We start from the raw sequence: 27,861 nt of genomic DNA, 5'->3' as shown, positions 1-27,861 counted from the left end.
TAAAAACAGTGGAAACATATAACTTGGTTCTTTTTTCTAATTATTCAGCAGTTTAACAATCAGCAGCATCATAAAAGTCTTAGGGGCCAAATATTTGTTGTTCATGATGAGAAGTATTTAGATTTAAAACTTCTACATTGTGTGATAATGGTATAAATTTAGAATACCTCTAATATCACAGGCAACTGCTATTATACTCTTTTTAAATGCTAACTGGTATACTTAATTCTGTTACGAAAATAATTCAGGGGACAGCACTGTGGCACAGCGGATAAAGCCGCCGCAGCCTTCAGTGCCAGCATCCCATATGGGTGCTAGCTGGAGACCTGGGTGCTCCACTTCCAATCCAGCTCTCTGCTATGGCCTGAGAAAGCAGTAGAAGATGGTCCAAGTGCTTGGGCCCCTGCACCTGTGTGGGAGACCTGGAAGAAGCTCCTGGCTTCAGATCAGCCCAGCTCTGGATGTTGTAGCCATTTGGGGAGTGAACTAGCTGATGGAAGATCTCTCTGCCTCTGTCTCTAACTCTATAACTTTGCCTTTTAAATAAATAAATACATCTTTAAAAAAATTCAGTGTAAACAGGTATCATGTCCCCTTATTTATTTTCTGTTAGCTCCAAACGAAACTGCAGATCACACCTCCATAGTGGTTTCTTTATAAAGAACTGATTTGTCTGCAAGATAGGTTTAAATACTATTTTTCTTCACCAGAACACTGTGTTTCACACTTATTTTCCTAGAGAGAAAACGGACAAAATGTAAAAATAAGACAAAATAGAAGAAACAAGACCTAACAAAACACCAAGAAGCCATACTATACAACAAAAGTTTGTTGTAAAAATTTGTTTATTTGAAAGGCAGCATTATTGGGGGGGTGGGGGGGGTGGAACGTCCATCTACTGGTTCACTCCCCAAATGGCTGCACTAGCTGGAGATGGGCCAGGCCAAAGGCAGGAGCCTAGAACTTCATCAGGATCTCCCACATGGGTGCAGGGATCCAGGCACCTGCCCAAGCACATTAGCAGGGAACTGGATTAGAAGTGGAGCAGGCAGGACTCGAACCAATGCTCACATAGGATGCTGGCTTCATAGGCAGTGGCTTAACCTGTTGCACCACAACACCAGCACCAATAACAAAAATTTCAGTAATTTAGCTACTGCCAAATTTTAATGACATACATCAAAATGTCAAATTTCAGTTGTATCACAAATATTAATTCATATTATCCCTCAAATTTATTTCTACCAATCTTATATGATATTTCATGGCACTGACCTTTAAATTCCAGTTGGCTTTGCCTTAAAAATACAGGAGTGTTTTTTATATTGTAGTCTCTATTAAGATAGCATCTTCAGAGAAATAAACCTTTCTCACAGTATTTATTTTATAAAGTCAATAAGAAAGTAGAGTTTATATTATAAAATATACTTTGTGCTGCTTTATGTGGTTTTTTTTTTTTTTTTTTTGACAGGCAGAGTGGATAGTGAGAGAGAGAGAGAATGGTCTTCCTTTTTGCCATTGGTTCACCCTCCAATGGCCGCTGCGGCCGGCGCACCGCGCTGATCCGAAGGCAGGAGCCAGGTGCTTCTCCTGGTCTCCTATGGGGTGCAGGGCCCAAGCACTTGGGCCATCCTCCACTGCACTCCCGGGCCATAGCAGAGAGCTGGCCTGGAAGAGGGGCAACCGGGACTAGAACCCGGTGTGTCGGCGGCACAAGGCAGAGGATTAGCCTGTTGAGCCACGGCGCCGGCCTTTATGTGGTATTAATGTGTATCCAAAGTACTGTTTTGTTGATTAAAAATATAACATAGGAGCCAGCACTGTAGTGTAGTAGGTTAAGCATCTGCCTGCAGCACCAGCATCCCATATGGGTGCCATTTCAAGTCCTGGCGGCTCCAATTCTGATCCAGTTCTCTGTTACAGTCTGGGAAAGCAGTAGAAGACTGCCGAAGTCCTTGGGGCCCTGCATCTGCATGGGAAACCTGGAACAAACTCCTGGCTCTGAGCTTCAGATCGACCCAGTTTGCGCTGTTGCAGCCATTTGAGGAGTGAACCAGCATATAGGAGACCTTTCTCTGTCTCTCCCTCTCTGCCTGTAACTCTGCCTCTCAAGCAAATAAATATATCTTTAAAAAACATAAAAATAAAAATATAACATAAATGATATGATGTTTCTTAAAATTTAAGTCCACGGATTTAAAAAAAAATATTTATGAGCAAGACCATTGATTTTATTGAATAAATTCTTTATGCATAAAACACTTAGTTTTATTCACATCTATTTTCTATCATATTGACAGTGTAACTTTGCATAAAAACACGATTTCATTACTTTTAAATGCATTTTTAAAGGAACATTTTAGTATGGAATTAAAATATTTTTCCAAAATTCAGATCCCAAAGTTGATATTATTTTGATCACAACTGCATTACTGTATTATCTGGAAAAGAATATTTCCTTACAAATTATTTCTTAATAAGTCAATTCTGACTAGTACTATTGAGAAATAATTCTAAACATGTATTTTAGGTTAAAATACAATTATATAGGGTAAGTATTTGGCACCACTTGGGATGCCCACATCCCAAACAGTGCCAGGGTTCGAGTTCCAGTTCCAGTTCCACTCCTGATTCCAGCTTCCTGCTACTGTACACCCCTGGGAGGTAGTAGGTGATGGTCCAAGTTCTTGGGGTTCCTACCACCTACATGGAGGCCCAGAATGAGTTCTAACCTAGTGGCTTTGGTCTGGTCCAGTCCCAGCTGTTGAGGGCATTTAGGGAGTGAACTAAGATAGGGAAATCTCTCTCTTTCTGTTTCTCTGCCTATCAAACCAATAAAATAAATAAAAATTATAGAAAAAGAAAACATGCATTACAAATTCTATCAAAGAAATAAGGGAATTCTTCACTTCAAGTATCACTTTGAGAAAACAGTGAATGCCTATCATACTGAAAGTACAAGAAACTGAGAGTATCAAGATTAGCACAAGAAAAGTCTTCAATTTAGTATGTGAGATACTCATTTCAACAAAGTTTGAGTTTCCTTTTTTTTAAAATGTTAACATTTATTTATTTATTTGAAAGGCAGAGGGAAAAACAGAGATTAATTGACTGAGATCTTCCATTCACTGGCTCACTCCCCTAATGGTTGTAATGGCCAGGGCTGGTCCAGGCCAAGGCCAGAAGCCCAGAACTCCATCTAGGTCTCCCACATGGGTGGCAAGGGTCCAGGTACCTGGGCCATACTCCATTGTTTTCTCATGTGGATTAGCAGGGAGGTGAATTGGAAGATGAGCAGCTGGGATTCGAAGTGGCACTCTGATATTGGATGCTGGTGTTTCAAGTGTTTGCTTAAGCAGCTGGACCACAACATCAGCCCCAGAAAGCTGAATTTCTAAACCTAATTCTCAATCTTCCATACAACAAGAAACAAAAATAAAATGGAAAAAATTTTAAGAGCTTTATACCTCCAAATCTAAAACAATGTTCTATGTGTTACTAATTTTATATCAGAACTATATTGTGACATTAGTAATTTATTCTTCTAGTTCCCTAAAAACAAATAAAAGAATTTTAAGGTCATATTTTATGATGCATTGAAATGTTTATGCCTTAAAGAATATAAAATTGAAATTTACATTTTATTAGGCAGGTTTTTTTTTTTTTTTTTGTAGTATCAGATACAAAAAGATGTACTGTTAAAGTATCTTGAAAACACTATCTCAGAGAGAAATCACTTGATGGGATAGGCACTCAAGCTAGCAGTTAAGATGCCAGATAAGACCCTGCGTCCCACATCAGGGTACCTGTGTTTGATTCCCAGTTATGGCTCCTGATTCCAGCTTCCTATTAATGCAGAACTTGGAGACTGGAGTGATGGTTCATGTGACTGAGTTCCTGCCACCCACGTGGGAGACCTGGATTAAGTTCCCAGCTTCCAGGTTCAACTTGGCCCACACCCAGCCATTGCAGGCATTTGGGGAAGTGAACTAGCAGATGGGAGCTCTCTCTCTCTCTCTCTTACAAATAAATAACCAAATAAGTAAAACTTCAAAAAAGAAATCACTTAAAAAATATGCCATAAAGGAACTGTAAACTTACCTCTTCAGATTTCTTCTTCAGTTGTTTTTCAAACTTTTCCTTATTTCCTTCCAACTGATTCAAATGTAAGGCAAGTTCTTCCTTACAAATTTCTAATGCTGAATCTAGTTGTCTGACCTAAGTAGGAAAAAAAAAAAAGGAAAAAAAATGAATTATCAGTGAAGCTTATCACATGCTCAGTATTTTACAGATGTATCTCCTAATGCTACCGCGCTGTTCCAAACTATAGATTAATGTAGTCCTACTAAGGAAATAAACTGCTATTAAAAAAAGATTTATTGAGAAATCTAATTGCTCACTGGAAACTAGGGAATCAAAGAGGAAATCAGAGGATGCAATCCTAAAGAATACATAGGATTTGAAGACATAGAGAAGGGCATTGTAGGTAGAAGTAGTATGTTGGGGTGCCGGATTCTATCTCGGTTGCCCCTCTTCCAGGCCAGCTTTCTGCTATGGTCCGGGAAGGCAGTGGAGGATGGCCCAAGTGCTTGGGCCCTGCACCTGCATGGGAGATCAGGAGAAGCACCTGGCTCCTGGTTTCGAATCAGCGAGATGCGCCAGCCGCAGCGGCCATTGGAGGGTGAACCAACGGCAAAAAGGAAGACCTTTCTCTCTGTCTCTCTCTCTCACTATCCACTCTGCCTGTCAAATAAAAAGAAAAAAAAAAAAAAAAAAGAAGTGGTATGTTTAGTGGCAAGGCACTGAAAGGGAATGATAAGCTGGCTGGAGCTTCAAGTGTCAAGAGTGTATGGGGGTCTGGCGCAGTGGCTCACTTGGCTAATCCTCCACCTGTGGTGCCGGCACCCCTGGTTCTAGTCCCGGTTGGGGCCCCAGGTACTAGTCCCGGTTGCTCCTCTTCCAGTCCAGCTCTCTGTTGTGGCCAGGGAGGGCAGTGGAGGACGGCCCAAGTACTTGAGTCCCGGCACCCACATGGGAGACTGGGAGGAAGTACCCGGCTCCTGGCTTTGGATTGGTGCAGCGCCGGCCGTAGCGGCCATTAGGGGAGTGAATCAACGGAAGGAAGACCTTTCTCTCTGTCTCTCTCTCTCTCTCTCTCTCACTGTCTAACTCTGCCTGGCAAAAAAAAACCCAAAAAACAAAAAAAAGTGTATGGGGTGGGGGCCAGTGCTGTGCTGCAGTCAGTTAAAGCCCTGGCCTGCAGCACTGGTATGCCATATAGGTGCTGGTTGGAGTCCCATATGCTCCACTTCTGATCCAGTTCCTTGCTAATGTGCCTGGGAACCAAGTCTTTGGGCCGCTACACCTATGTGCGAGACCTGGAAGAAGCTCCTGGCTCCTGGCTTTGGATCAGCTCATTTCTGACCGTTATGGCCATTTGGGGAATGAACCAGCAGATGGACGACCCAATCCCCATCTCTACCTCTCCATCTAATTTTTTCTTTCTTTCTTTTTTTTTTAAGATTTATTTTATTTATTTGAAAGACAGAATTACAGAGAGAGGTAGAGACAGAGAGAGAGAGAGAGAGGTCTTCCATCCACTATGTTCACTCCCCAGATGGCCACAACAGCCGGAGCTGGGCTGATCTGAAGCCAGGAGCCAGTGCTTCTTCCGGGTCTCCCACACAGGTGCAGGGGCCCAAGGACTTGGACCATCTTCTACTGCTTTTCCAGGCCATAGCAGAGAGCTGGATCAGAAGGGAAGCAGCCAGAGCTCAAATCAGTAGACATACTGGATGTCAGCACTGCAGGCAATGGCTTTACACCACAGTACTGGCCCCCCATCTTTCTCTTTTACTCTGCCTTTCAAATAACTAATAAATAAATACATCTTTTTTTAAAAGAAATCCCTGCAAGATGAACAGGAAAGGGGAGAAAAAATGTTACCTCTTGCAGGTAACTGTAAGCTGTACCAGAGTAATCACTTTTAAATTAACATTTGTTTTATGAAGGGTATAACTATCAGTTTTATTTCTTAAGGGAGAGAATGGGCATTGATATAAAGAGAGAAAAATAAAATTTATGACTGTCACAGTATTATTATCTAATAATTAATGATGTAATAATTCATTCTGCCAAGGCTCATCACTAGATGTGACAACCACTGGTTATAAGGTTAATGAGGAACAAGATATTCACATGGCCTCAAAAATTAACTACGGTTTGTTTGCTAACCACTAAGGGAAAAATATGTCCTTAACAACAGTGAGATCTAGCAGTCCACATTAATTAAGATCTAAAATTGACACGGACATTAATGAGGTAGTCTGATATTATGACTATGTGCCTCCTGATGTGAAACAATGGAACCCATATTGTGTTTCTGTTGACCTAAATTTTTCAAAAGTCAGTGTCACAAAAAAAAAAAAAAAAAGAAAAGAAAGAGTGAACTTGGTATAGACTTATAGACTGGGGGAATCTAAACCACAAATTATAACTGAACTGTAGATTGAGCAAGCTAGTATCTCTCAGGTTTTAACATTTCCATGTATACTCCATTGAGATACAGATTCTGTGGGATGGCACCATGGCACAGTGCGTTAAGCCACTGCCAGCACTCCATATTGGAATACTAGAATCCTGACTGCTCTGCTTCCAAATCAATTCCCTACTAATGCACCTGGAGCAGCAGTGGAAGGTGGCCCAATTACTTGAGCTCCGGTCCCCTTGCGAGCTCCTGGCTTCAGCTTGCCTAACCCTGACCACTGGGGCCACTTGGGGAGGGAACTAGCAGATGAAAGACTTCTTTTTCTCTCTGTCTCTCCCATCCTCTGTGATACTCTGCCTTAAATAAATACATTTTTTAAAAAAAGGTAAGAAATAGATTCTGTTTCTGTATCAGGGCTAAGATTAGAGTGAGGGAAGGGAGATACCTAGAGCTCAGAATTTAAGGAGGCACTTACTCTCAGGGTCATGCAAGTGCGGATCCTTTTTACTTGTATAATCTGGAGAGTGTCTCCTTAAATTCTGCACCAGTGGCATCTCACTTAATTGACTTTGGTCCTAGTTCTGGAGCATGACTAGATATTCTGTAGGTCTAACAACCTCCCAGGTGATGCTGCTGTTGTTGGTCCATTAACCATACTTTCAGTAGGAGAGCCACAGAGGACATTTTTAAATAATTGGGAAAATTTCAGAATCAATTATACGTTGAATGAAGATATTGAACTAATGTTCACATTCTCTACTATGTATTAGTGATACGGTTAATAAGAGAAAGGTTCTTTTGTTTAAGCAATAAAGTTGTAAAGTATGATGATATATGCTACCTTCTTTCAGGTGGTTGGCAAAAAGGAATTATGGTGGTGACAGGTAGGTGCACACACATGCATGCATTTGTATGTAGAGAAATGATGCGGGTACAGCTAAAGTTTAATGAAGCTAGGTGAAAAGTACCAAGTGCTTTCTATACTATTCTTTCAATTTTTTTGTGGGCTTGAAATTTCTTTTGTTAAAGCTTATTTTTTATTTTAAAAAATATCTGTTTTCATTTTATTTGAAAGGGGGGGAGAGAGAGAGAGATAGAGAGAGAGAGAGAGAGTCTCCCATGTCAGTGGCCGGGGCCCAAGTACTTCTGCCATGATCTGCTGCCTCCCGGGGTGCACATTAGCAGGAAGCTGGATCAGAAGCAGAGGAGACAGGACTTCAACCAGTAAAATATGGATACACTGCACAAAAGGGATGATTCATATTCATTCCAGGACTGAGAGGGAACAGCACAAGATTTCACTTTACTACTCAGATAGGTGCACAATTTAAAACCTACAAATTGTTTATTTCTAGAAATTTCCACTTAATATTTTCAGACTGTGGTTGACCTAAGATAACTAACTCTGGGAATGTGAAGCCACAGATAAGCAGGAACTAGTGTATGGTAGCTATTTATTAAACTTTGAGTAATCCAGTATACGCTGAGTTCTTCATACATTTCATTTAATGCATTAAGCTCTCCCAGGGTATTCTGTTATTTTACAGATTAAAATAATTAAAGCTCAGAGAGCTTAAATAACCTGGCTAGGGTTACAGTCACTCTGACTGAAGGCAATTTAGCAACAAAGCCAATGTTTTGAACCATGAAGACATACTACACACAAAATCATATTTTAGCTGGATATTTTGGATCTACCTTCTAATTTACCTTATGGCAGAATTGGTCAAAACAAGCAAAATTAGGCTGCTTTTAGTTCTGGCTTGTTTCACTTTCTCAGTTATTTCTTTATTGGCAATAATACTGAGTGATAATTACAGTTAAAAACATTTTTAAGATTTAAAAATCCATTTAAGACAAAGATAAGCTAAATAATCTAAAAGTTAAATACCAACTATCAAGAAATTAAGATTATAACTCACATTAAAAAGCTTACTTACAGAAACTGAGTTTAGCTCTTAATTGACTTTTAGGGACACAATTTTTACAATTTATAGAGAAAAGAAAAAAATCCAAAGAATGTCTCCAATAATAAAAATTTTTTTAATATTATTATACTAGCCTTGATTGTTTCTTCAGACACTTGGTTCTGTAGTGCTTTCAAAGCTTCATCTTTCTTCATATTTTCCTTTTCCATTTCCTGAGAGCATGGGAAAACATAGGTTATTATATAATTAATGTAATTAGATTCAAGGTATATTACAGAATCATAAACTATTAGCTTTTAAATAGCACTCTTACAAAGATGACCTTACCCCTTTGCTTTCTGTCAAGAGTCTATCTAGTGACTCAAGGTGATGTTGTTTACATATTATATCTTGTTGCAACATAGACATAGTCTTCTCTTGTTCTTTAAACTGTTGATCTTTTTTCACTAGTTGAGCTTCAAGCTAAACATAAAATCAGGATTTTCATATTAAATTTTTTAAAATTTTGAAACATTAAACATGTTCTAAATCCTTATTGATATTTTGTCTAAGTTCTATCAATTACAGGAAAAAGTAATGCTGATGTCACCAACTATGATTTTGGGTTAATTTTTTTCCTTCCAGAACTCAATTTTTTTCATTTATTTTAAAATTCTACTGCTATGTCTGGATTTAAGCTTACCATTTCATTATAAGTTTTCTCTTTGTCTCCTGTTTTTCGTTCTCATTTTTCTTTTCCAGGCCTACTTGAAATTATTTGACTGTTTTTAGAATTCTATTTTATTGCATTTTTCTACATCTAGTTTCTTAGTAGTTGCTCAAGAGATTATGATACACATATTTAACATTTTACAATGCACTTTTTTAAAAAAAGGTTTATGTATTTATTTGAAAGTCAGACTTATAGAAAGAGAGGGAGGGAGGGAGGGAGAGGGAGGGAGAGAGAGAGAGAGAGAGAGAGAGAGAAATCTTTCCTCTGTTGGTTCACTCCCCAGATGGCTGCAACAGCCAGAGCTGGGTTAGGCTGAAGCCAAGAGCCAGGAGCTTCATCCAGGTCTCCCACACGGGTGCAGGGGCCCAAATACTTGGGCCATCTTCTGCTGTTTGTCCCAGGCCATTATCAGGAAGTTGGATTGGAAGTGGGGAAACCAAGACATAACCAGCATCCATGTAGGATATCGGCATCACTGGGAGTATTTACCCACTATGTCATAATACTGGTCCAGAAGTAATATTTTGCCATTTAAAGTGAAATGCAAAACTATAAAAATTTACAAACTGTGGCAGGAATTTTGCTGTGGTAGGTTAGGCTGTCAGTTGGGATGCCCGCATCTCATATTACAGTCTCTAGAATCAAATCCCACCGCTGCTTTGCATGCAATCTCCTGTTAATGCAATGGGGAGGCAGCAGATGATGACCCAAAACACTTGGGTCCTTGCCATCCACATCAGAGGCTGAGATGGAATTCTTGACAGCCTTTTGGGAAATAAATCAGCAAATAGAGGACCTCTCTCTGTTACCCTGCCTTTCAAACAAATAAATAAAATATAGGACTCTTTAGCTTTCCTCCTTTATAGTATAATTTTCACAAGTATTACACTAACATACTTTACAAGAAAATATTCTAATTTTTTCAACTGTCATAGTATAAAAATCTTTAGAGGAGAAAATAATCTATTATATTTATGAAAATATATACTACTATTGTTGCTCTTCCTTTATTCCAAGTTTACCTCTGGAATTGTTTCATTTTGCCTAAAGAACTTTCTAGAAATTTATCTGGTGATAAATTCAGAGTTGTCTTTCATCTAAGAATTCTTTATTTTGCCTTAATTACTATAGATTACTTTGTTGGACATAAACTTAAGGTTGACAGGTTTTATCTTTCAGCACTGAAACAAATGTTGTTCTTCCATCTCCTTACTTCCTTGAAAAAGATGCAATAATTTGAAATGTTTTTCCCCTCCAGGCAGTATTTTTTATCTCTGGGTACTTTTATGATTTTTTTTGTTAAAGTTTTTAATAAGGATCTTGATATGTATGGTTTTTTACCTATTTGATCTTGTTGAATTTGTAAATATATTTTTTCATCAAATTTGCAAAAGTTTTCAGTCATTATCCCTTCAAATACTCTTCTGCATCAACCTCATCCTTCTCACCTTCTGGAACTCTGACAGCATGAATGCTAGGTCATATTAAATTGTCCCACAGGTCCTTAAGACTCTGTTCAATTTTTTTTCCAAATCTTTTTTTCCTATTTTTCAGACTAAATAATATCTAAATTGAAGTTTCACTGATTCCTTCCTTTTGAATTATTAAGCTCATTCAAATAATCTTTTTTATTTAGCCTTAAGATTTGGTTCAATCTGTTTTACTTCTAACTCTTTTTTTCTCTCGTCCAATCTTCAATTAACCTATATCTCTAAGGAAATAGAGTCTATAGAATCACTTTTACTTTGATAAAGTAAAAATAATAATTAATACTTATATGAGAGCTGGCGCCGCGGCCCAATAGGCTAATCCTCCACCTGCGGCGCCGGCACAGAGTTCTAGTCCCGGTTGGGGCGCCGGATTCTATCCCGGTTGCCCCCCTTCCAGGCCAGCTCTCTGCTGTGGCCCGGGAGTGCAGTGGAGGATGGCCCAAGTGCTTGGGCCATGCACCCGCATGGGAGACCAGGAGAAGCACCTGGCTCCTGGCTTCGGATCAGCGTGTTGCGCCGGCTGCAGCGCACCAGCCTAGGCGGCCATTGGAGGGTGAACCAGCGGCAAAGGAAGATCTTTCTCTCTGTCTCTCTCTCTGTCCACTCTGCCTGTCAAAAAAAAAAAAAAACAAAAAACAAAACCTTATATGGAAGGCATACCATATAAGAAAGTACTGGAAAAATAGTTCAGGAGGAATAGGATTCAAATTACAATTTTTGCCACTAGCTTTTCTGTGTCTCTGTCTCCTTAAATACAAAATTACCAACACTGGGCTAGAAATGTTTAAGGTTCTTTTTAACACTAAATATGCATTACTTACCCTTTCAATTTGCTTTTCCATTTCTTTATGCTGCTCAAGATGAATTTTCTTTGCTTTTTCAAAGGCTAGACAAATTTTCTCATGCTCTGTATTGATATTCGTTTCTAAACTTCTTATTTTTTCATTTTTTTCCTAGAAATACAAGGCACATTAGGAGAACATAATTGAAAACAGTTCTTTAACAAAGTATACGAGTCAGGGTGGACATTGAAGCAAAGTGGTGTAAGCTGCTGCCTACGACACTGACATCAAGTGAATACCAATTTAAGTCCCTGCTGCTCCACTTATGATCCAGCTCTTGGCTAATGTGTCTGGGAAAGCAGCAGATAATGGCCCAAGTTTTTGGGCCCCTGCACCAACGTGGGTGACCCAGAAGAAGCTCCTGGCTTTGGCCTGGCCCAACCCTGGCCACTGCAGCCACCTGGAGAGTGAACCAGCAGATGGAAAATCTCTTTCTCTCTCTCTCTCTCTCTCTCTCTCTCTCTCTAACTCTCTGAAATAAATAATCATAAATAAATCTTTAAAAACAAAAGGCAAGGGGGGAAGGCATTGTGGTGTAGCGGAGAAAGATGCTGCCTGCGATGTCGGCATCTCATATGGGGACCAGTTTGTGTCCTGGCTGCTCCACTTCTAATCCAGCTATCTGCTAATTGCCTGGGAAAAGCAGCGGAGAATGGCCCAAGTGTTGGGCCACTGCTACGCATGTGGGAATGCTGGATGAAGCTCCTGGCTCCTGCTTTGACCTGACTTAGCCCTTGCTGTCACAGCCATCTGGGGAGTGAACCAGCAGATGGAAGATCTCTCTCTGTCTCTCTTTCTCTCCATAACTCTCACTTTCAAAGAAATAAATAAATCTTCTAAAATAAAATTCATTGGGACTGGCGCTGTGGCATAGAGGGTAAAGCTGGCACCTGCAATGCTGGCATCCACATGGGCACCAGTTTGAATCCCAACTGCTTCACTTCTGATCTGGCTCTCTGCTAAGGCCTGGGAAAGCAGCAAAAGATGGCCCAAGTCCTTAGGCCCCTGTACCCATGTGGGACACCTGGAAGAAGCTCCTGGCTCATGGCTTCAGATTGGACCAGATCTGGCCACTGGGGCCACTTGGAGATTGAACTGGCAGATGGAAGACCTCTCTCTCTGCCTCTGCCTCTCTGTAACTCAGCTTTCAAATACATAAATCTTTTAAAAAAATACATTAGTCAAGCATTAAATCTGTCATATTCTATTCTTTAAAGAACCACAGTAGATAATACTTCAAACTTTAACAAAACAGTCATTTAAAAATATTTTAGCAAAATGAGATGATTAGCTATTTTAATATTGAGAAGTATATCAAAGAACTAGCACTTTCTTCAAGTATTTAAGGATAAAAATGACAAAACTTGGATAAAAACTTGCCAAGTTAGTCTATCAATTTAAAAATATCAAAAGAAAAATTGATTGGAAGAGTTTAAGTAGAATTTAAACTTTCCTATTTGGCATATTTTATAATAATTATACTGAAACATGGTGTCACAAGTTAAGTGCCTAAAAGTCACAATAAACTTATTCCAAAAAGGGTTTTACCATTAGCTCCTGTTCTAGTTCCGCATTTTTTGCAGCAATAGAGGAATAAGCAACTATTTTTTCTTCCAGTTGTTTCTCTAGAGTTAAAAGTTGAGAACATTTCTTTGTCATCTGAAAAAAAATTGAAAAAATTTCAGAATTATTTTTTAAGACAAAGACATGTACCCTAAAATCAAATACCTGCCCCTCTTCTCCACATTCAAAAACACTAAGGGGCGGTGCTGTGGCATAGCGGGTAAAGCCAACGCTGGCATCCCATAGGGGTGCCGGTTCAAGTTCCAGCTGCTCCACCTCCCATCCAGCTCACTGCTATGGCCTGGGAAAACAGTAGAAGATGGCCCAAGTCCCTGGGCCCCTGCACCCGCATGGGAGATCCGAAAGAAGCTCCTGGCTCTTGGCTTCGGATGGGAGCAGCTCCGGCCATTGTAGCCAACTGGAGAGTGAACCAGCAGATGGGGGACCTTTGTGTGTGTGTCTGCCTTTCTCTCTCTCTCTCTCTCTCTCTCTCTCTCTCTCTCTCTCTCTGCCTCTCCTTCTCACTCTGTGTAACTCTGACTTTCAAATAAATAAATAAATCTTTAAAAAAAAAAAAAACCACTATCTTGATAAACTGGGCAAATTAATGGAAAATAAACATATAGGATGCAAAGTAAATAACCCTTTAATCTATGTAATTACAAGTACTTTAAGAACTAAGAGGCAATTTAGATGAAAAACAAATAGTGAAAGAAAAATCAGGGATATGAATCACTTATTTTACCTATCCATCACATCGGTAACTTAATTCAGACTCTTATACACAAATAAGATATAGGATTGTAGCATAACACATTTTTTTAAAAAAACTGTAAAATACTGAAATTATTATAATAAAATGGTAATAGCATTTACTCCTGGTAGTAGAATTATCAACAGTTTATTTACTTTTTTCTTGTCTGTATTTTTAACATTTTCATAAAAACTGTGCTACTTTTGTAATTTAAAAAAAAAAAAGTTATTAATCTTAGAACTTTTTTTTTCTTTTTTTTTCTTTTTTTTTTTTTTTGACAGGCAGAGTGGACAGTGAGAGAGAGAGACAGAGACAAAGGTCTTCCTTTTGCCATTGGTTCACCCTCCAATGGCCGCCTAGGCCGGCGTGCTGCGACCAGCTCACCGCGCTGATCCGAAGGCAGGAGCCAGGTGCTTCTCCTGGTCTCCCATGTGGGTGCAGGGCCCAAGCACCTGGGCCATCCTCCACTGCCTTCCCGGGCCATAGCAGAGAGGAGCTGGCCTGGAAGAGGGGCAACCAGGACAGAATCCGGCGCCCCGACCGGGACTAGAACCCGGAGTACAGGCGCCGCAGGCGGAGGATTAGCCTATTAAGCCGCAGCGCCGGCCAATCTCAGAACTTCTTAGAACTTCAGTTTTCTAAGCAAGCTGGTGTTTGTACCAATAAACTGATTAACTCTCCTTTTTCATTATGAACATAGTTCATATCCCAGATGTCTTTCCCTTGGCCTTGGATATAGACTTTCAGACAGGGAAATCAGACATTTAAAAAGTACCCCAGTAGACAGGCCGGCGCCGTGGCTCAACAGGCTAATCCTCCACCTTGCGGCGCTGGCACACCGGGTTCTAGTCCCGGACGGGGCTCCGGATTCTGTCCCTGTTGCCCCTCTTCCAGGCCAGCTCTCTGCTGTGGCCAGGGAGTGCAGTGGAGGATGGCCCAAGTGCTTGGGCCCTGCACCCGCATGGGAGACCAGGAGAAACACCTGGCTCCTGCCATCGGATCAGCACGGTGCGCCGGCTGCAGCGCGCCAGCCGCGCCAGCCATTGGAGGGTGAACCAAAGGCAAAGGAAGAACTTTCTCTCTGTCTCTCTCACTGTCCACTCTGCCTGTCAAAAAAAAAAAAAAAAAGTACCCCAGTAGAATAGATTGTAGCATCTGATTTGTAAGTTGATTATAACATATATACATGTGGTCCTGTTCCACAATTAGCTAACAGGGTATCCTTGTCCTAGTTTCACTGAATATGAAGATTGGATAATCTCAAAAGACATAATACCCCCTTCTCAAAATGTAATCAACAGCATATCTGTATCAGATTCACATGTAATTGTTCAAAAATGCAGATTCCTGAGCCATACTCCTTGTCTTCTTAATCACAATTGCTAGACCAGAACCCAGAAATCTGCAAGCTTGGCAGGCTTCCTAGGTGGTTCCAATGTTTGCAAAAATTTGTAATCTGCTATTGCTATTCCTTTTCTTTCAAACACATAATCCAAATTCTTTACTTATAAATGTGCACTGGCCATTTTAACTTATACTGTGAAAGAAGCATAGGTAATCTATGAGTGAAAGAAATAACCAGGCCGGTGCCGTGGCTCACTAGGCTAATCCTCCACCTGCGGCGCCGGCACACTGGGTTCTAGTCCCAGTTAAGGTGACGGATTCTGTCCCGGTTGCTCCTCTTCCAGTCCAACTCTCTGCTATGGCCCGGGAGTGCAGTGGAGGATGGCCCAGGTCCTTGGGCCCTACACCTGCATGGGAGATCAGGAGAAGCACCTGGCTCCTGGCTTCAGATCAGCACGGTGTGCCAACCACAGCGGCCATTGGGGATGAACCAATGGAAAAGGAAGACCTTTCTCTCTGTCTCTCTCTCTCACTGTCCACTCTGCCTGTCATAAAAAAATAAATAAAAAAGGCCGGCGCCGTGGCTTAACAGGCTAATCCTCCGCCTTGCACGCCAGCACACCAGGTTCTAGTCCCGGTTGGGGCGCCGGATTCTATCCCGGTTGCCCCCCTTCCAGGCCAGCTCTCTGCTATGGCCCAGGAATGCAGTGGAAGATGGCCCAAGTGCTTGGGCCCTGCATCCGCGTGGGAGACCAGGAGAAGCACCTGGCTCCTGGCTTCGGATTAGCGAGATGTGCCGGCCGCAGCGGCCACTGGAGGGTGAACCAACAGCAAAAAGGAAGACCTTTCTCTCTGTCTCTCTCTCTCTCACTATCCACTCTGCCTGTCAAAAAATAAATAAATAAATAAAAAAGAAAGAAGTAACCAACTGCAATGCAGTATTAGTTCCACTAAATTTGAGACCTTTTAATTATAGAGTTTTATCCTAACATAGGTTAAAACAGAAATTTTTCAAAAAATAATTTCAAAAGAATTTATAACTTGTATGGTACCATTTTCCCCCCAAACTTATAAATCTGGGCTTAACCTGTATGCTTACATAGAATTTTCACAACACCCTGCAATGATATCCTCTTCGTATCTCATTTGGTACATACACTCAGCAAATTTCAGGCTTACTTCACTTTCTAGTTTGCTGGAGTTTGAAGCCTTCTCTAGCAGCTCCTCTTGAATTAGCTGGAACTGACTAGTTCTGTGAGCCATGTTAACCTTCAAATCAGAATTTTCAGCTTCTATTTGCATCAGCTTGGCACGTAGTTCTTCTATTCCAGTAGCAAGTCTTTGCTTCTCTCTCTCATATTGTTTGTTTGCAGTAAGTTGACTTTGATTTCTTATACTTTCTGCTAATAAACATAAAAAGACAATTGTTCTGAATAAAATTTTAAGAACATCTACTTAAATAACTGAAAATTTTAATCACATAGTTTCTGATGTAATGAATACTAATAAAAGGAAGAGAGAATGAGCCATACAATAAAGAAAACATAATTAAGAAATATGGTCGTAGCATGGGAGACCGGGAGGAAGCACCCAGCTCCTGGCTTTGGATCAGCGCAGTGCCAGCCATGGCAGCCATTAGGGGAGTGAACCAAATGGAAGGAAGACCTTTCTCTCTGTCTCTCTCTCACTGTCTATAATTCTACCTGTCAAATAAACAATAAAGTAAAAATAAATAAAAAAATAAAAAAGAAATATGGTTGTAAGACATTTTCTAAATTAAATATAGAAGAGGCAGAAAATTCTTCTGAATTATTTACTTTTCTAGATAGGTGGAGAGCATTTCTCTCTATACTAGAAATTTAAGCATGTTTTCTCATCTTTTAAAATCCCATTTTTTTGAGAGAAATCAGAAAAAAAACTTGGAAAAAAGTTGTTCTCTTTTCTTAAACTGAAGTTAAACATAAAATATATTTAGACAATCTAAGAACATTAAGAATATTTTTATACTGTAAGTAGATGCAGGTTCAAAAGCTGTAAACAGTGAATCCTTCCTAGTACCATTTTCTTCATTGACAGTGTGGCTGGTGAGAATTCAGTGATGTTTTTAAAAACTATTCAGATATTAAATAGTTGGTTTGACTACATTCTTTCTCAACTGTAAACATATATGCCTAGTCCTACTCTAAGGTAATTATAAGCTTTCAGAAGTACTTCTTAAAAGTTTCATTTATGGGGCTGGTGTTGTGGCATAGCAGGTAAAACTGCCACCTTCGATACTGGCATCCCATATGGGTGCCGGTTCATGTCCTGGCTGCTCCACTTCCAATCCTGTTCCCTGCTGATGTGCCTGGGAAAGCAGTAGAAGACAGCCCAGGTGCTTGGGCCCTTGCAACATCGTGGGAGACCTGGAAGAAGCTCCTGGCTCCTGGCTCTGGTCTGGCCCAAGTCAGGCTGTTGTGTTCATTTAGGGAGTAAATCAGCAGATAGATCTTTCTCTGTTTCTCTGCCTCTCCCTCTAACTCTGCCTTTCAAATAAATTAAATAAATCTTTAAAAAAATGTTTTATTGGAGCCGGCACTGTGACTCAGCAGGTTAACGCCCTGGCCTGAAGCGCTGGCATCCCTTACGGGCGCTGGTTCGCGACCCGGCTGCTCCACTTCCCATCCAGCTCTCTGCTATGGCCTGGGAAAACAGTAGAAAGATGGCCCAAGTCCTTGGACCCCCACACCCATGTAGGAGACCCGGCGGAAGCTCCTGGCTTCAGATCGGCACAGTTCTGGCCATTGCAGCCAACTGGGGAGTGAACCATTGGATGGAAGACCTCTCTCTCTGCCTCTCCTCTCTCTCTGTGTAACTCTAACTTTCGAATAAATAAATAAATCTTTAAAAAATGTTTTATTTATTTGTTTGAAAGAAAGCAAGAGTGGGAAAAGAGACATCTGCCATCTGTTGGTTTACTTCCCAAATGCCTACAAAAGCCAGGAACCCAATCCAGATGTCCCATATAAGTGGCAGAAAACTCAATCACTTGAGCCATTATCACTGCTTCTCAGGGTCTGCATCAGTAGGAAGCTGGAAAAAGGAGCCCAAAGTTGAAATCAAACCCAGGTACTCCAATAGAGGATGTGGCATCTTAACCACTACACGAAAGGCCTGCCCCTCGGGAGTACTTCAAAGAGGCATTAATACAAGTAACTACATGAGAACTCACACAGATGTAAAAACAGGTAGAAAGGCACTTTGCCTTCCAGGTGGCATAAATATCCATTTTTCCCTTTCTTTTCCACATCCATAACCTTTCACCTTTTAAGCTGTTGTTGACTATGCTTGTTTGATATCAAGAAAACCAATGACTGGGCCAGCGCTGTGGCTCATTTGGCTAATCCTCCGCCTGCGGCGCTGGCACCCCGGGTTCTAGTCCCGGTTGGGGCTCCAGGTACTAGTCCTGGTTGCTCCTCTTCCAGTCCAGCTCTCTGCTGTGGCCCAGGAGTGCAGTGGAGGATGGCCCAAGTGCTTGGGTCCCTGCACCCACATGGGAGACTGGGAGGAAGCACCCGGCTCCTGGCTTCGCATCGGCACAGCGCCTGCCCTAGTGGCCATTAGGGGAGTGAACCAATGGAAGGAACACCTCTCTCTCTCTCTCTCTCACTGTCTATCACTCTACTTGTCAAATAAAAAAAAAAAAAATCAATGACATATTCATTACTACCTCTAATAACTAGCATTCTCGTTGCTAATAACACTATCCTCTTCACCATTCTATTTAATCACTTCCATATCTTATTTTCTTAGCTGTCATTTCTGCTGCTATCCTATTTGAAGAGAGACTCTGATAGACACATTTGTTTTTGTTTTTTTTTTAAAGATCTATTTATTTATTTGAAAGTCAGAGTTACACAGAGAGAGAGGAGAGGCAGAGAGAGAGAGAGAGAGAGAGAGAGAGAGAGAGAGGTCTTCCATCCGCTGGTTCACTTCCTAGATGACCACAAAGGCCGGAGTTGTGCAGATCTGAAGCCAGAAGCCAGGAGCTTCCTCCGGATCTCCCACACTGATACAGGGGCCCAAGCACTTGGGCCATCTTCTACTGCTTTCCCAGGCCATAGCAGAGAGCTGGATCAGAAGTGGAGCAACCGGGGACGGCGCCGCGGCTCGGCTCACTAGGCTAATCCTCCGCCTTGCGGCGCCGGCACACCGGGTTCTAGTCCCGGTCGGGGCACCGATCCTGTCCCGGTTGCCCCTCTTCCAGGCCAGCTCTCTGCTGTGGCCAGGGAGTGCAGTGGAGGATGGCCCAAGTCCTTGGGCCCTGCACCCCATGGGAGACCAGGAGAAGCACCTGGCTCTTGCCATCAGATCAGCGTGGTGCGCCGGCCGCAGCGCGCCTACCGCAGCGGCCATTGGAGGGTGAACCAACGGCAAAAGGAAGACCTTTCTCTCTGTCTCTCTCTCACTGTCCACTCTGCCTGTCAAAAATTAAAAAAAAAAAAAAAAAAAAAAAGAAGTGGAGCAACCGGGGTTCAAACTGGTGTCCATATGGGATGCTGGCACCATAGGCAGTGGCTTTACCTGCTGTATCACAGCAATGGCCCCAATAGACACATTTGTTAGAATGGCTTAGCCACTGCAGTCATTTGGGAAGTGAACCAGCAGGTAGAAGACCCCTCTTTCTCTCAGTGTGTGTGCCTCTGCCTCACCTTCTCCGTAAATAAATCTTGAAAAAAGATATATTTATTAGCCCTAGGGCAACCATATAAAGAAAAAAAAAACCTACAGTGGATATAAAAAATGAAATACCAACATATATTTATCCAAAAAACAACAGAAAAGATGAACAAAATGTAATAAATACCAAGATGGTACAGAAAGCATGCAATTCAGTCCCGAGTTTTTATCCATTTTTTGTTTATTAATTGGAATTTTATTGGAATATTTAGGTCATTTCCATTTAATCTATCAATCTTTTGGAGTTTAAGTGTGCCAGTTTGAGTCCTGGCCATTTCACTTCTGATCTAATTCCCTGCTAAGGCACCTGGGAAGGCAGCATAAGATGGCCAAAATACTTGGGCCCCTTCCACCCACATGGAAGACCTGGATGGAGTTTTGGGCTCCTGGCTTTGGCTTGGCCCAACCCTGGCTATTATAGCCATTTGAGGAGTGAAATGGCAGATAGAAGATCTCTTTCTCTCTCCATCATTCTGCCTTTCAAATAAATAAAATCAACATTTAATAATAAATAAACAAAATAAAAGAGTATGCTCTCTGACCATCATTAATGCACAAAAATACCTAGAAAATCCCCTAGTATTTGAAAATAAAACACACATGGTCTATGAATCAAAGAAATGATAGGGGAGATTATATTTTAAACTGAATATAAATGAAAATGCAACACATAAAAATTAGTGAGATGCAGCCAAAGCATTACTTAAAGGGAAGTTTATATAATTAAATACTTATAAAAGAGATATAAAATTAATAATCTAAATTTTTGCTTTATGAAATGTTTAAAAAGAGAAAATTAAATTTTAACAAGGATATAAACACATTGAAAAACAAACATCTGAGGCCAGCGCCGCGGCTCAATAGGCTAATCCTCGGCCTTGCGGCACCAGCACACTGGGTTCTAGACCCAGTCAGGGCGCCAGATTCTGTCCCGGTTGCCCCTCTTCCAGGCCAGCTCTCTGCTGTGGCCAGGGAGTGCAGTGGAGGATGGCCCAAGTGCTTGGGCCATGCACCCCATGGGAGACCAGGAGAAGTACCTGGCTCCTGCCTTTGGATCAGCGCAGTGCGCCGGCCTAGGCGGCCATTGGAGGGTGAACCAACGGTAAAGGAAGACCTTTCTCTGTCTGTCTCACTGTCCACTCTGCCTGTCAACAAAAAAAAAAAAAAAAAGAAAAGAAAAAGAAAAACAAACATCTGAGAAAACCTAAAAGAGTGCACATTTTAAATGGGTGCATCTTATCTTTGGAAAATAGCGACAATGGTTAAAATAGCTGGGTCCCTGCCACCCATATGGGAGTTCTGGGTTCCTGGCTGTGGCCTGGCTCAAGCTTGGTTGTTGATGGTGTTTGGAGAGTGAGACAGTGGATAGAAGATCTTTGCTTCTCTTTCTACTTTTCAAGTAAATAAAACAAAATATTTCAAAAATTTTTAAAAGAGTGCATCTTTTTGGATGTAAATTTCATTTAATAAAGCCTGTGTTCAGAGAATGATGAAAAATCCAGGAATTATGAAATAATTTTTCCTGTCTTATCAGACCAAAACTAGTCAAAAATTATGCTTATTTGATAACTGAAAACAATGATAATCTGTTTATTTAAAAAACTATCAAGAAGTCTTATTATAATTTATTAAAATAATTCAATATAATATACTCACCTATTTGGTTACCACCTAGTTTTACAGGTTCTGTTTCTAAATTACTTAATTTGCCACTTTCTTGGCTATCATTAGAAGTAGTAAGATTCAGAGACAACTGATTTGCAGTCAGGTTTGCATGAAGCTTTTGAATTTCTGCCTCTTTTATTGCAAGCTTAATCCTGATTCCAAAGAAAATAAGCCAAAATTAGAAAGATTCTCTAAAAATATTTTTAGAGAATGTTTTTTACTATTTTTTAACTTTTCAAGTTAGTAAAAAATTTAAAAATTTTGGTGTTAGTCAATTCTTAGGAAGATACACAAACTTCAGCTTCAGCTCAGCCCAGCCCAGTCCAGCCCTGGCCTTCGTAGGAATTTGATGAATGAACCAGCAGATGTGCAGGTGCTCTCTATGCCTCTCAAAACACAACAAAAATGAAACTAGCCACACAAATCCATCCATTAACCTGTCTACCTATCTGAATGTGAATCAGTTTTTAAAATGATGCTGCATGAAACAGTAATATAAACATAAACTACAATTATATCTGTGTGTGTATGTAAGTGAAAACATACACAAAATAAATAGAAAAATACACATCCAATTTGCGACAGTGAATACTTAGGGGGAGAATGGGACTAGCAGTAAAGAGCAGAGGATATTATGCATCTCACAATGTTTTATATTTTATGTAGAGAAACAGATTTGAAACAAATATCACAAAATGTTAAGAAGAATCAACTATTGTAGAATCACCAATATTTGTTTCAATACCATCTGGACTTTTCTGTCCATTTAAAAACATTTCTCAACTAAAGATTTTAGTTTAATTATCACTAAATAACATTCTATTTGTTATAATGCCAGAATCTGAAAATTGTACCTCAATTCCGAAATTACCAATTTATTTGCCTCACAGCAGCCAACGGAACTGTCATCCTTGTTTGATAAAGTACTCATCTGGTGCTTTGGAAGAGATGATTTAAAACCAAATATTTCTCTCTTTAACTGCAAGTTTAAAAACAAATACATGTAAATTTATATATGTGGGATACAATTTTTATTCAGAACTCCAAGCCTGAAAAATCGTTTGTAACTAATGGAAGCAATCATGTTCAATAGGAGAAACACAATATGAAATGTTAAAATAGAAAACCAATAGTTTAAATAAACTAGATTATATAAATCAATATGAATACATCTCTCTTTTTTTAAAAGATTTAATTTGAAAGCGCAGAGATACAGAGAGAGAAGGAGATGGAGAGAGAGAAAGAAAGAGAGATCGATCTTCCATCTGCTGGTTTACTCCTCAAATGGCCACTACGGCGGGGGCAAGGCTGGGCCAGGCAGAAGCCAGGAGCTTCTTCCAGGTCTCCCATGTGGGTGGGGGGCCCAACTACTTGGGCCATCTTCTTCTGCTTTCTCAGGCATATTAATAGGGAGCTGGATTGGAAGTGGAAAAGGAGGGACTCAAGCTGGAACTCATATGGGATGCTGGCACTATAGGTAAAGGCCCAACCTTCTACGCCACAGCACTGGCCCCACAAATACATCTCAAAATAATGAGTGAAAAATTACAGTGGCACACGCAGTATTTTCAAAAATATACTAAGCTCTCTTTATATGTATTTCTAAATGCATCTATATGTGGCAATATTTAAAATATGAATGAGAAGGATATACATGAATTCCAGAATAGCCAACATTTCTGAGGTGGGAGGGAAAGAACTGGATCTGACAAGATACATAAAGCGGCTTTATCAGTAAAATTTTATTATAAAAAAACTCTGAAGTTGAAATGACAACATGTCCCAGATTTTGTAAAATGCTATACTGGTCTGTACTTTTCTGTATGACTAAATAATACAGAATTTTTAAAAAATAATTGTGAAAAGGAGCAAGGTAAGTTTCCTATCTTTGAATGATACCTAAATCAACACTTTGTAAAAAGGAAAAAAATTCACTATATTATTCTTAGCACTGCATGAAACACTGTATCAAACATACACACATCCATTGTAAAGAATCATATATCAAACAATTCTTGATACTGAGCTTAAATAGTCAATTTAAAATGAATGCTACTTGCATATACTTTCCAATCTCAGAGCAAACAGATAATATATTTAAAAACGTAAGTAAATAATCAGCATTAAAGAAAGCAGACATGGCAGAGGGCTAAGAACTAAGAATCATGTTTTAATGTAAATTCTACTACTTGCTAATTTGGCAAGTTATTTACTTTTTTGGGCATACTTTTCTTTGCCAATAAAATGACATGTTGCTGTTTTTGTGTAAATAAAATGATGGGGGGGGGGGGGGTCAGCACTGTGGCATAGCAGGTAAAGCCACCACGAGAGAGAGAAGGGAGAGATAGCGAGATCTTTACTTCCCAGATGGCTGCAACATCCCAGGGTAGGTCAGACCAAAGCCAGGAGCCAAGAGTTTCTTCCAGGTGTCTCATGTGGGTACAGAGGCCCAAGGACTTGGGCCATCTTCTGCTGCCCTCCCAGACCATTAGCAGAGAGCTGGATCAGAAGTAGAGCAGCTGGGACTCCAATCAGTGCCCATACGGGATGCCAGCACTGCATTCTACGCTACAACACTAGCCCCTGTGCCATTCTTTTTTTTTTTTTTTTTTTAAGATTTATTTATTTATTTTAAAGTCAGAGTTACACAGAGGGAGGAAAGGCAGAGAGGCAGAGAGGCAGAGAGAGAGAGAGAGAGAGAGGTCTTCCATCTGATGGTTTACTCCCCAGATGGCCGCAACGGCCGAACGGCCGGAGCTGTGCCAATCTGAAGCCAGGAGCCAAGAGCTTCCTCCAGGTCTCCCACGCGGGTACAGGGGCCCAAGCACTTGGGCCATCTTCTACTGCTATCTCAGGCTATAGCAGAGAGCTGGATCGGAAGAGAAGCAGCCAGGACTAAAACCAGCGCCCATATGGAATGCTGATGCTTCAGGCCAGGGCTTTAGCCGCTGCACCACAGTGCCGGCCTCCTGTGCCACTCTTAATAGATGGCATCTGAATGGCTGAGAAAGGACAGTATGGTAGAAAAGTATATGGGAAAAAAAAAAATGATTAGATAAAAAAGAAACTGGTGACTGAAGTCTAAAGAAGAAAAAAGTAGAAGCTAAAAAAACAATGACAGGGGCTGGCATTGTGGCATAGTGAGTAAGCTTCCCCTTGACACCAGCATCCAACATGGGCACCAGTGCCTGTCCCAGCTGCCACACTACCTATCAGTTCCCTCTAATAGCCTGGGGAAAGCAGAAGATGGCCCAAGTATTTGAGCCCCTGCCAACTATGTGAGAAACCCACATGAAGCTCTTGGCTCTGGCTTTGGCCTGGCCCAGCCTTGGCTATTAAAGCAAGCTAGTGAGTGAACCAGTGAATGTAAGATCTCTCTCTGTCTCTTCCTCTCTCTGTGTAACTCTTTCAAATACTCAAATAAATATTTAAAATAAAAAACAAAGGAACAGAACTATGGACTCTTATAAGAAAGCTTCAGTAAAATTTTTCTTTTCCTTTCCTTTTGAACAGGCAGAGTCAGACAGGAAGAGAGAGAGAGACAGAGAGAAAGGTCTTCCTTTTTTTGTTGGTTCACCCCCCAAGTGACCGCTACGGCCAGTGCATTGCGGCCAGCGCGCTGCGCTGATCCGAAGCCAGGAGCCAGGTGCTTCCTCCTGGTCTCCCATGCAGGTGCAGGGCCCAAGGACCTGGGCCATCCTCCACTGCCTTCCCGGGCCACTGCAGAGAGCTGGACTGGAAGAGCAACCGGGACAGAACTGGCACCCCAACCGGGACTAGAACCCAGGGTGCCAGTGCTGCAGGCAGAGGATTAGCCTAGTGAGCTGCGGCGCCGGCCAAATTTTTCTTTTCTAATATATAGCCAAGTATGGTCCACTTCTTTTCACACATACTTACTGGCAACTGGGATATCATTTTTTCCAAACTTCTCAATTCTACCCTTGAACTTTCAATTTCCTGCTGACACAAATCCAGTCGCTCATTCTGTGTTGCAATGCGGACCTTTAATTCTCGGTTTTCATTCATTAGAGAAAATTTTTCTCTAAGAATTTCATCTTTGTCCTCTAGTTCACTCTCTAGCTTTAGAACATTTTGTCTTGATTCAGTTAATTGTGCCATGACTTCTGAATTCTTCACTGCCATAACTCTTAATTTTTCCTTCCCGTTGTTATTGTCTTCTTTCAACTGCCTATAAAGAAAAAGCATAAAAATGAAAATGTGTATTCACTTTCCATAATCATATTTAGTTAATTTCATTTTAAACATTTTCAAAAGCCAAACTCTGAAATAATACTTGTTCATAATTATTACTTTATGCTTGTTAGACACCTACACTTTCGGTAGTTGGCATTAATATTATTCCTTGTTTATCAAGGAAAAGCAGGACACAAAATTGCTCAGTATCTCACAGTAAATGGTAGGGCAGGACAGATCTACTGCCTTAAAAGCATTTATGTTCCTTTTTTAAAAATGTGTAAAACAAGACTCTAACTCCAAAATTCCCAATATAGCATTTTGCAATATCAAGAAACATTGTTTTTTCCAAAAAATAAATATATTTATTTGAAAGGCAGAGTTAGAGAGAGAGAGAGAGAGCAGGAGAGACAGAGAGAGAGAGAGGGAGAGGGAGAGACAGAGAAACAGAAAGATCTTCCATCCACTGGTTCACTCCCCAAATGGCTACAATAGCCAGGGCTGAGCCAAGCTGAAGCCAGGAGCTAGGAGTTTCTTCTAGGTCTCTCAGGTGGGTGCAGGGGCCCAAGTACTTGGGCCATCTTGTGCTGCTTTCCCAGGCACATTAGCAGAGAGCAGATCTGAAGCGAAGCAGCTGGGACTTAAATCAGAGCTAATATGGGATACCAGCACTGCAGGAGATAGCTTAACCTGTTGTGGCACAGCACTGATCCAAAACTTTTGGATAGTATAAGAAAAAAGCATGAAATTCAATTTTAAAAGTTAGACTCTAATCTACCATTAACATATTAACAGGCAATAATATTTCTTAATATATCCATACATGTATATATACATCAAACATTAAAATAATTTTATGTTTACAACTGTTAATATATTTCATTTTTTTTTTACATTTTTACAACTCTGAAATTATATTTAATAGTTCTTTATAAGAACCAAGTAGCAACTGCAATGTAGTTTCTTTATCCAATGTATATGTAAACATCAAAAGAATCCATGGTAAAACTCAGAGAATAGGTTTGTGTAAACAGGAAGAAAAACCAAGAAATAAAGAGAACTTTAAGCCCATAGAATTAAAAGGGCTATGAGCAAGACTAGAATCAGTGGTAAGTAAGCCATATATAGCAGGATTTCTGAAATAAGAGTCAAAATAAATTGGCTCTACATAATTGCAAAGCCAGCTTAAGGAACCAGCATCAAGGATGCTTAGTTCTTAGAAGAAATCTTTGTCTCTTTTTAAAGATCTATTTATTTTGAAAGATAGAGTTACAGAGAGACAGACAGGGTCTGCCATCTGCAGGTTCACTTCCCAATGGGCCACAGTGGCTGGGGTTGAGGCCAGGAGCCTAGAACTCCATGCAGGCCCATGCGCCTGCACCATCCTCCACTGCCTTCCCAGGCACATTAACAGAAAGCCAGATTGGAAGTGGAGCAGCCGGGACTCGAACCGGTGCTCATGAGATGGAGGTGCTGCAGCAGGAGGCAGCTTTACCCACTTTGCCACAATTCTAGCAGCCCCATAGAAGAATTCTTTTAAATACTACATTAGCATTCATGTTTTGTTTTTTTAAGTTTCATAGACAAAGTTTTGTGGTTTTTTTTATTAAGATTTATTCATTAAAAAATCAGAGTTACAGAGAGAAGGAGTGAAAAAGAGAGATCTTCCATCCCCTGGTTCACTCTCTAAAAAGCTGCAACAACCAGGGCTGGGCCAAGCTGAATCCAGGAGTATCATCTGGCACTCTGCTGCCTTCCCAGGCACATTAGCAGGGAGCTGGATCAGATATTGAGCAGCCTTGACTCCAACCAGCGCCCACATGGGATATCAATGTCTCAGGGAGTGGCTTAACCCACTGTGCCACAGTATCAGCCCCAGCACATTCTTGATGGCACAGATAATGTATAGAAAACCTTGGACATTTTTGAAGGGTCAGACTCTGAACATAAAGTTTTAGGAATATTTATTTTATTTTATTTTTTTTGACAGGCATAGTGGACAGTGAGAGAGAGACAGAGAGAAAGGTCTTCCTTTTGCCGTTGGTTCACCCTCCAATGGCCGCCGCGGTAGGCACGCTGCGGCCGGTGCACCGCGCCGATCCGATGGCAGGAGCCAGGTGCTTCTCCAGGTCTAAGTTTTAGGAATATTTTAACTAATCTATT

At 40.8% G+C, this 27,861-nt stretch overlaps 1 protein-coding gene across 14 annotated transcripts in view; it reads right to left on the bottom strand.

Moving 5' to 3' along the window:
• The window catches only part of CCDC18 (coiled-coil domain containing 18), a 174,360-nt gene that overhangs the window by 120,767 nt on the left and 25,732 nt on the right, over positions 1–27,861 (bottom strand). For 13 of the 14 annotated variants that reach the window (XM_062191757.1, XM_062191764.1, XM_062191752.1 and 10 more), the window contains 9 exons: positions 25,402–25,693; positions 22,359–22,483; positions 21,496–21,656; positions 16,300–16,523; positions 13,008–13,118; positions 11,439–11,570; positions 8,743–8,877; positions 8,550–8,627; positions 4,102–4,218 (listed from right to left, as the gene is read on the bottom strand). In XM_062191757.1, coding sequence (XP_062047741.1) covers positions 4,102–4,218; positions 8,550–8,627; positions 8,743–8,877; positions 11,439–11,570; positions 13,008–13,118; positions 16,300–16,523; positions 21,496–21,656; positions 22,359–22,483; positions 25,402–25,693 — 1,375 coding nt within the window. The remainder of the gene's footprint in view (positions 1–4,101; positions 4,219–8,549; positions 8,628–8,742; positions 8,878–11,438; positions 11,571–13,007; positions 13,119–16,299; positions 16,524–21,495; positions 21,657–22,358; positions 22,484–25,401; positions 25,694–27,861) is intronic. The other variant, XM_062191758.1, reaches the window with a different exon arrangement.

This window comes from Lepus europaeus, chromosome 5 (genome assembly GCF_033115175.1).
Source record: "Lepus europaeus isolate LE1 chromosome 5, mLepTim1.pri, whole genome shotgun sequence".
NCBI classification, from domain to species: Eukaryota; Metazoa; Chordata; class Mammalia; order Lagomorpha; family Leporidae; genus Lepus; species Lepus europaeus.
Note: the sequence above shows the minus strand (reverse complement) of the source record. Positions and strands in the feature narration are given on the sequence as shown.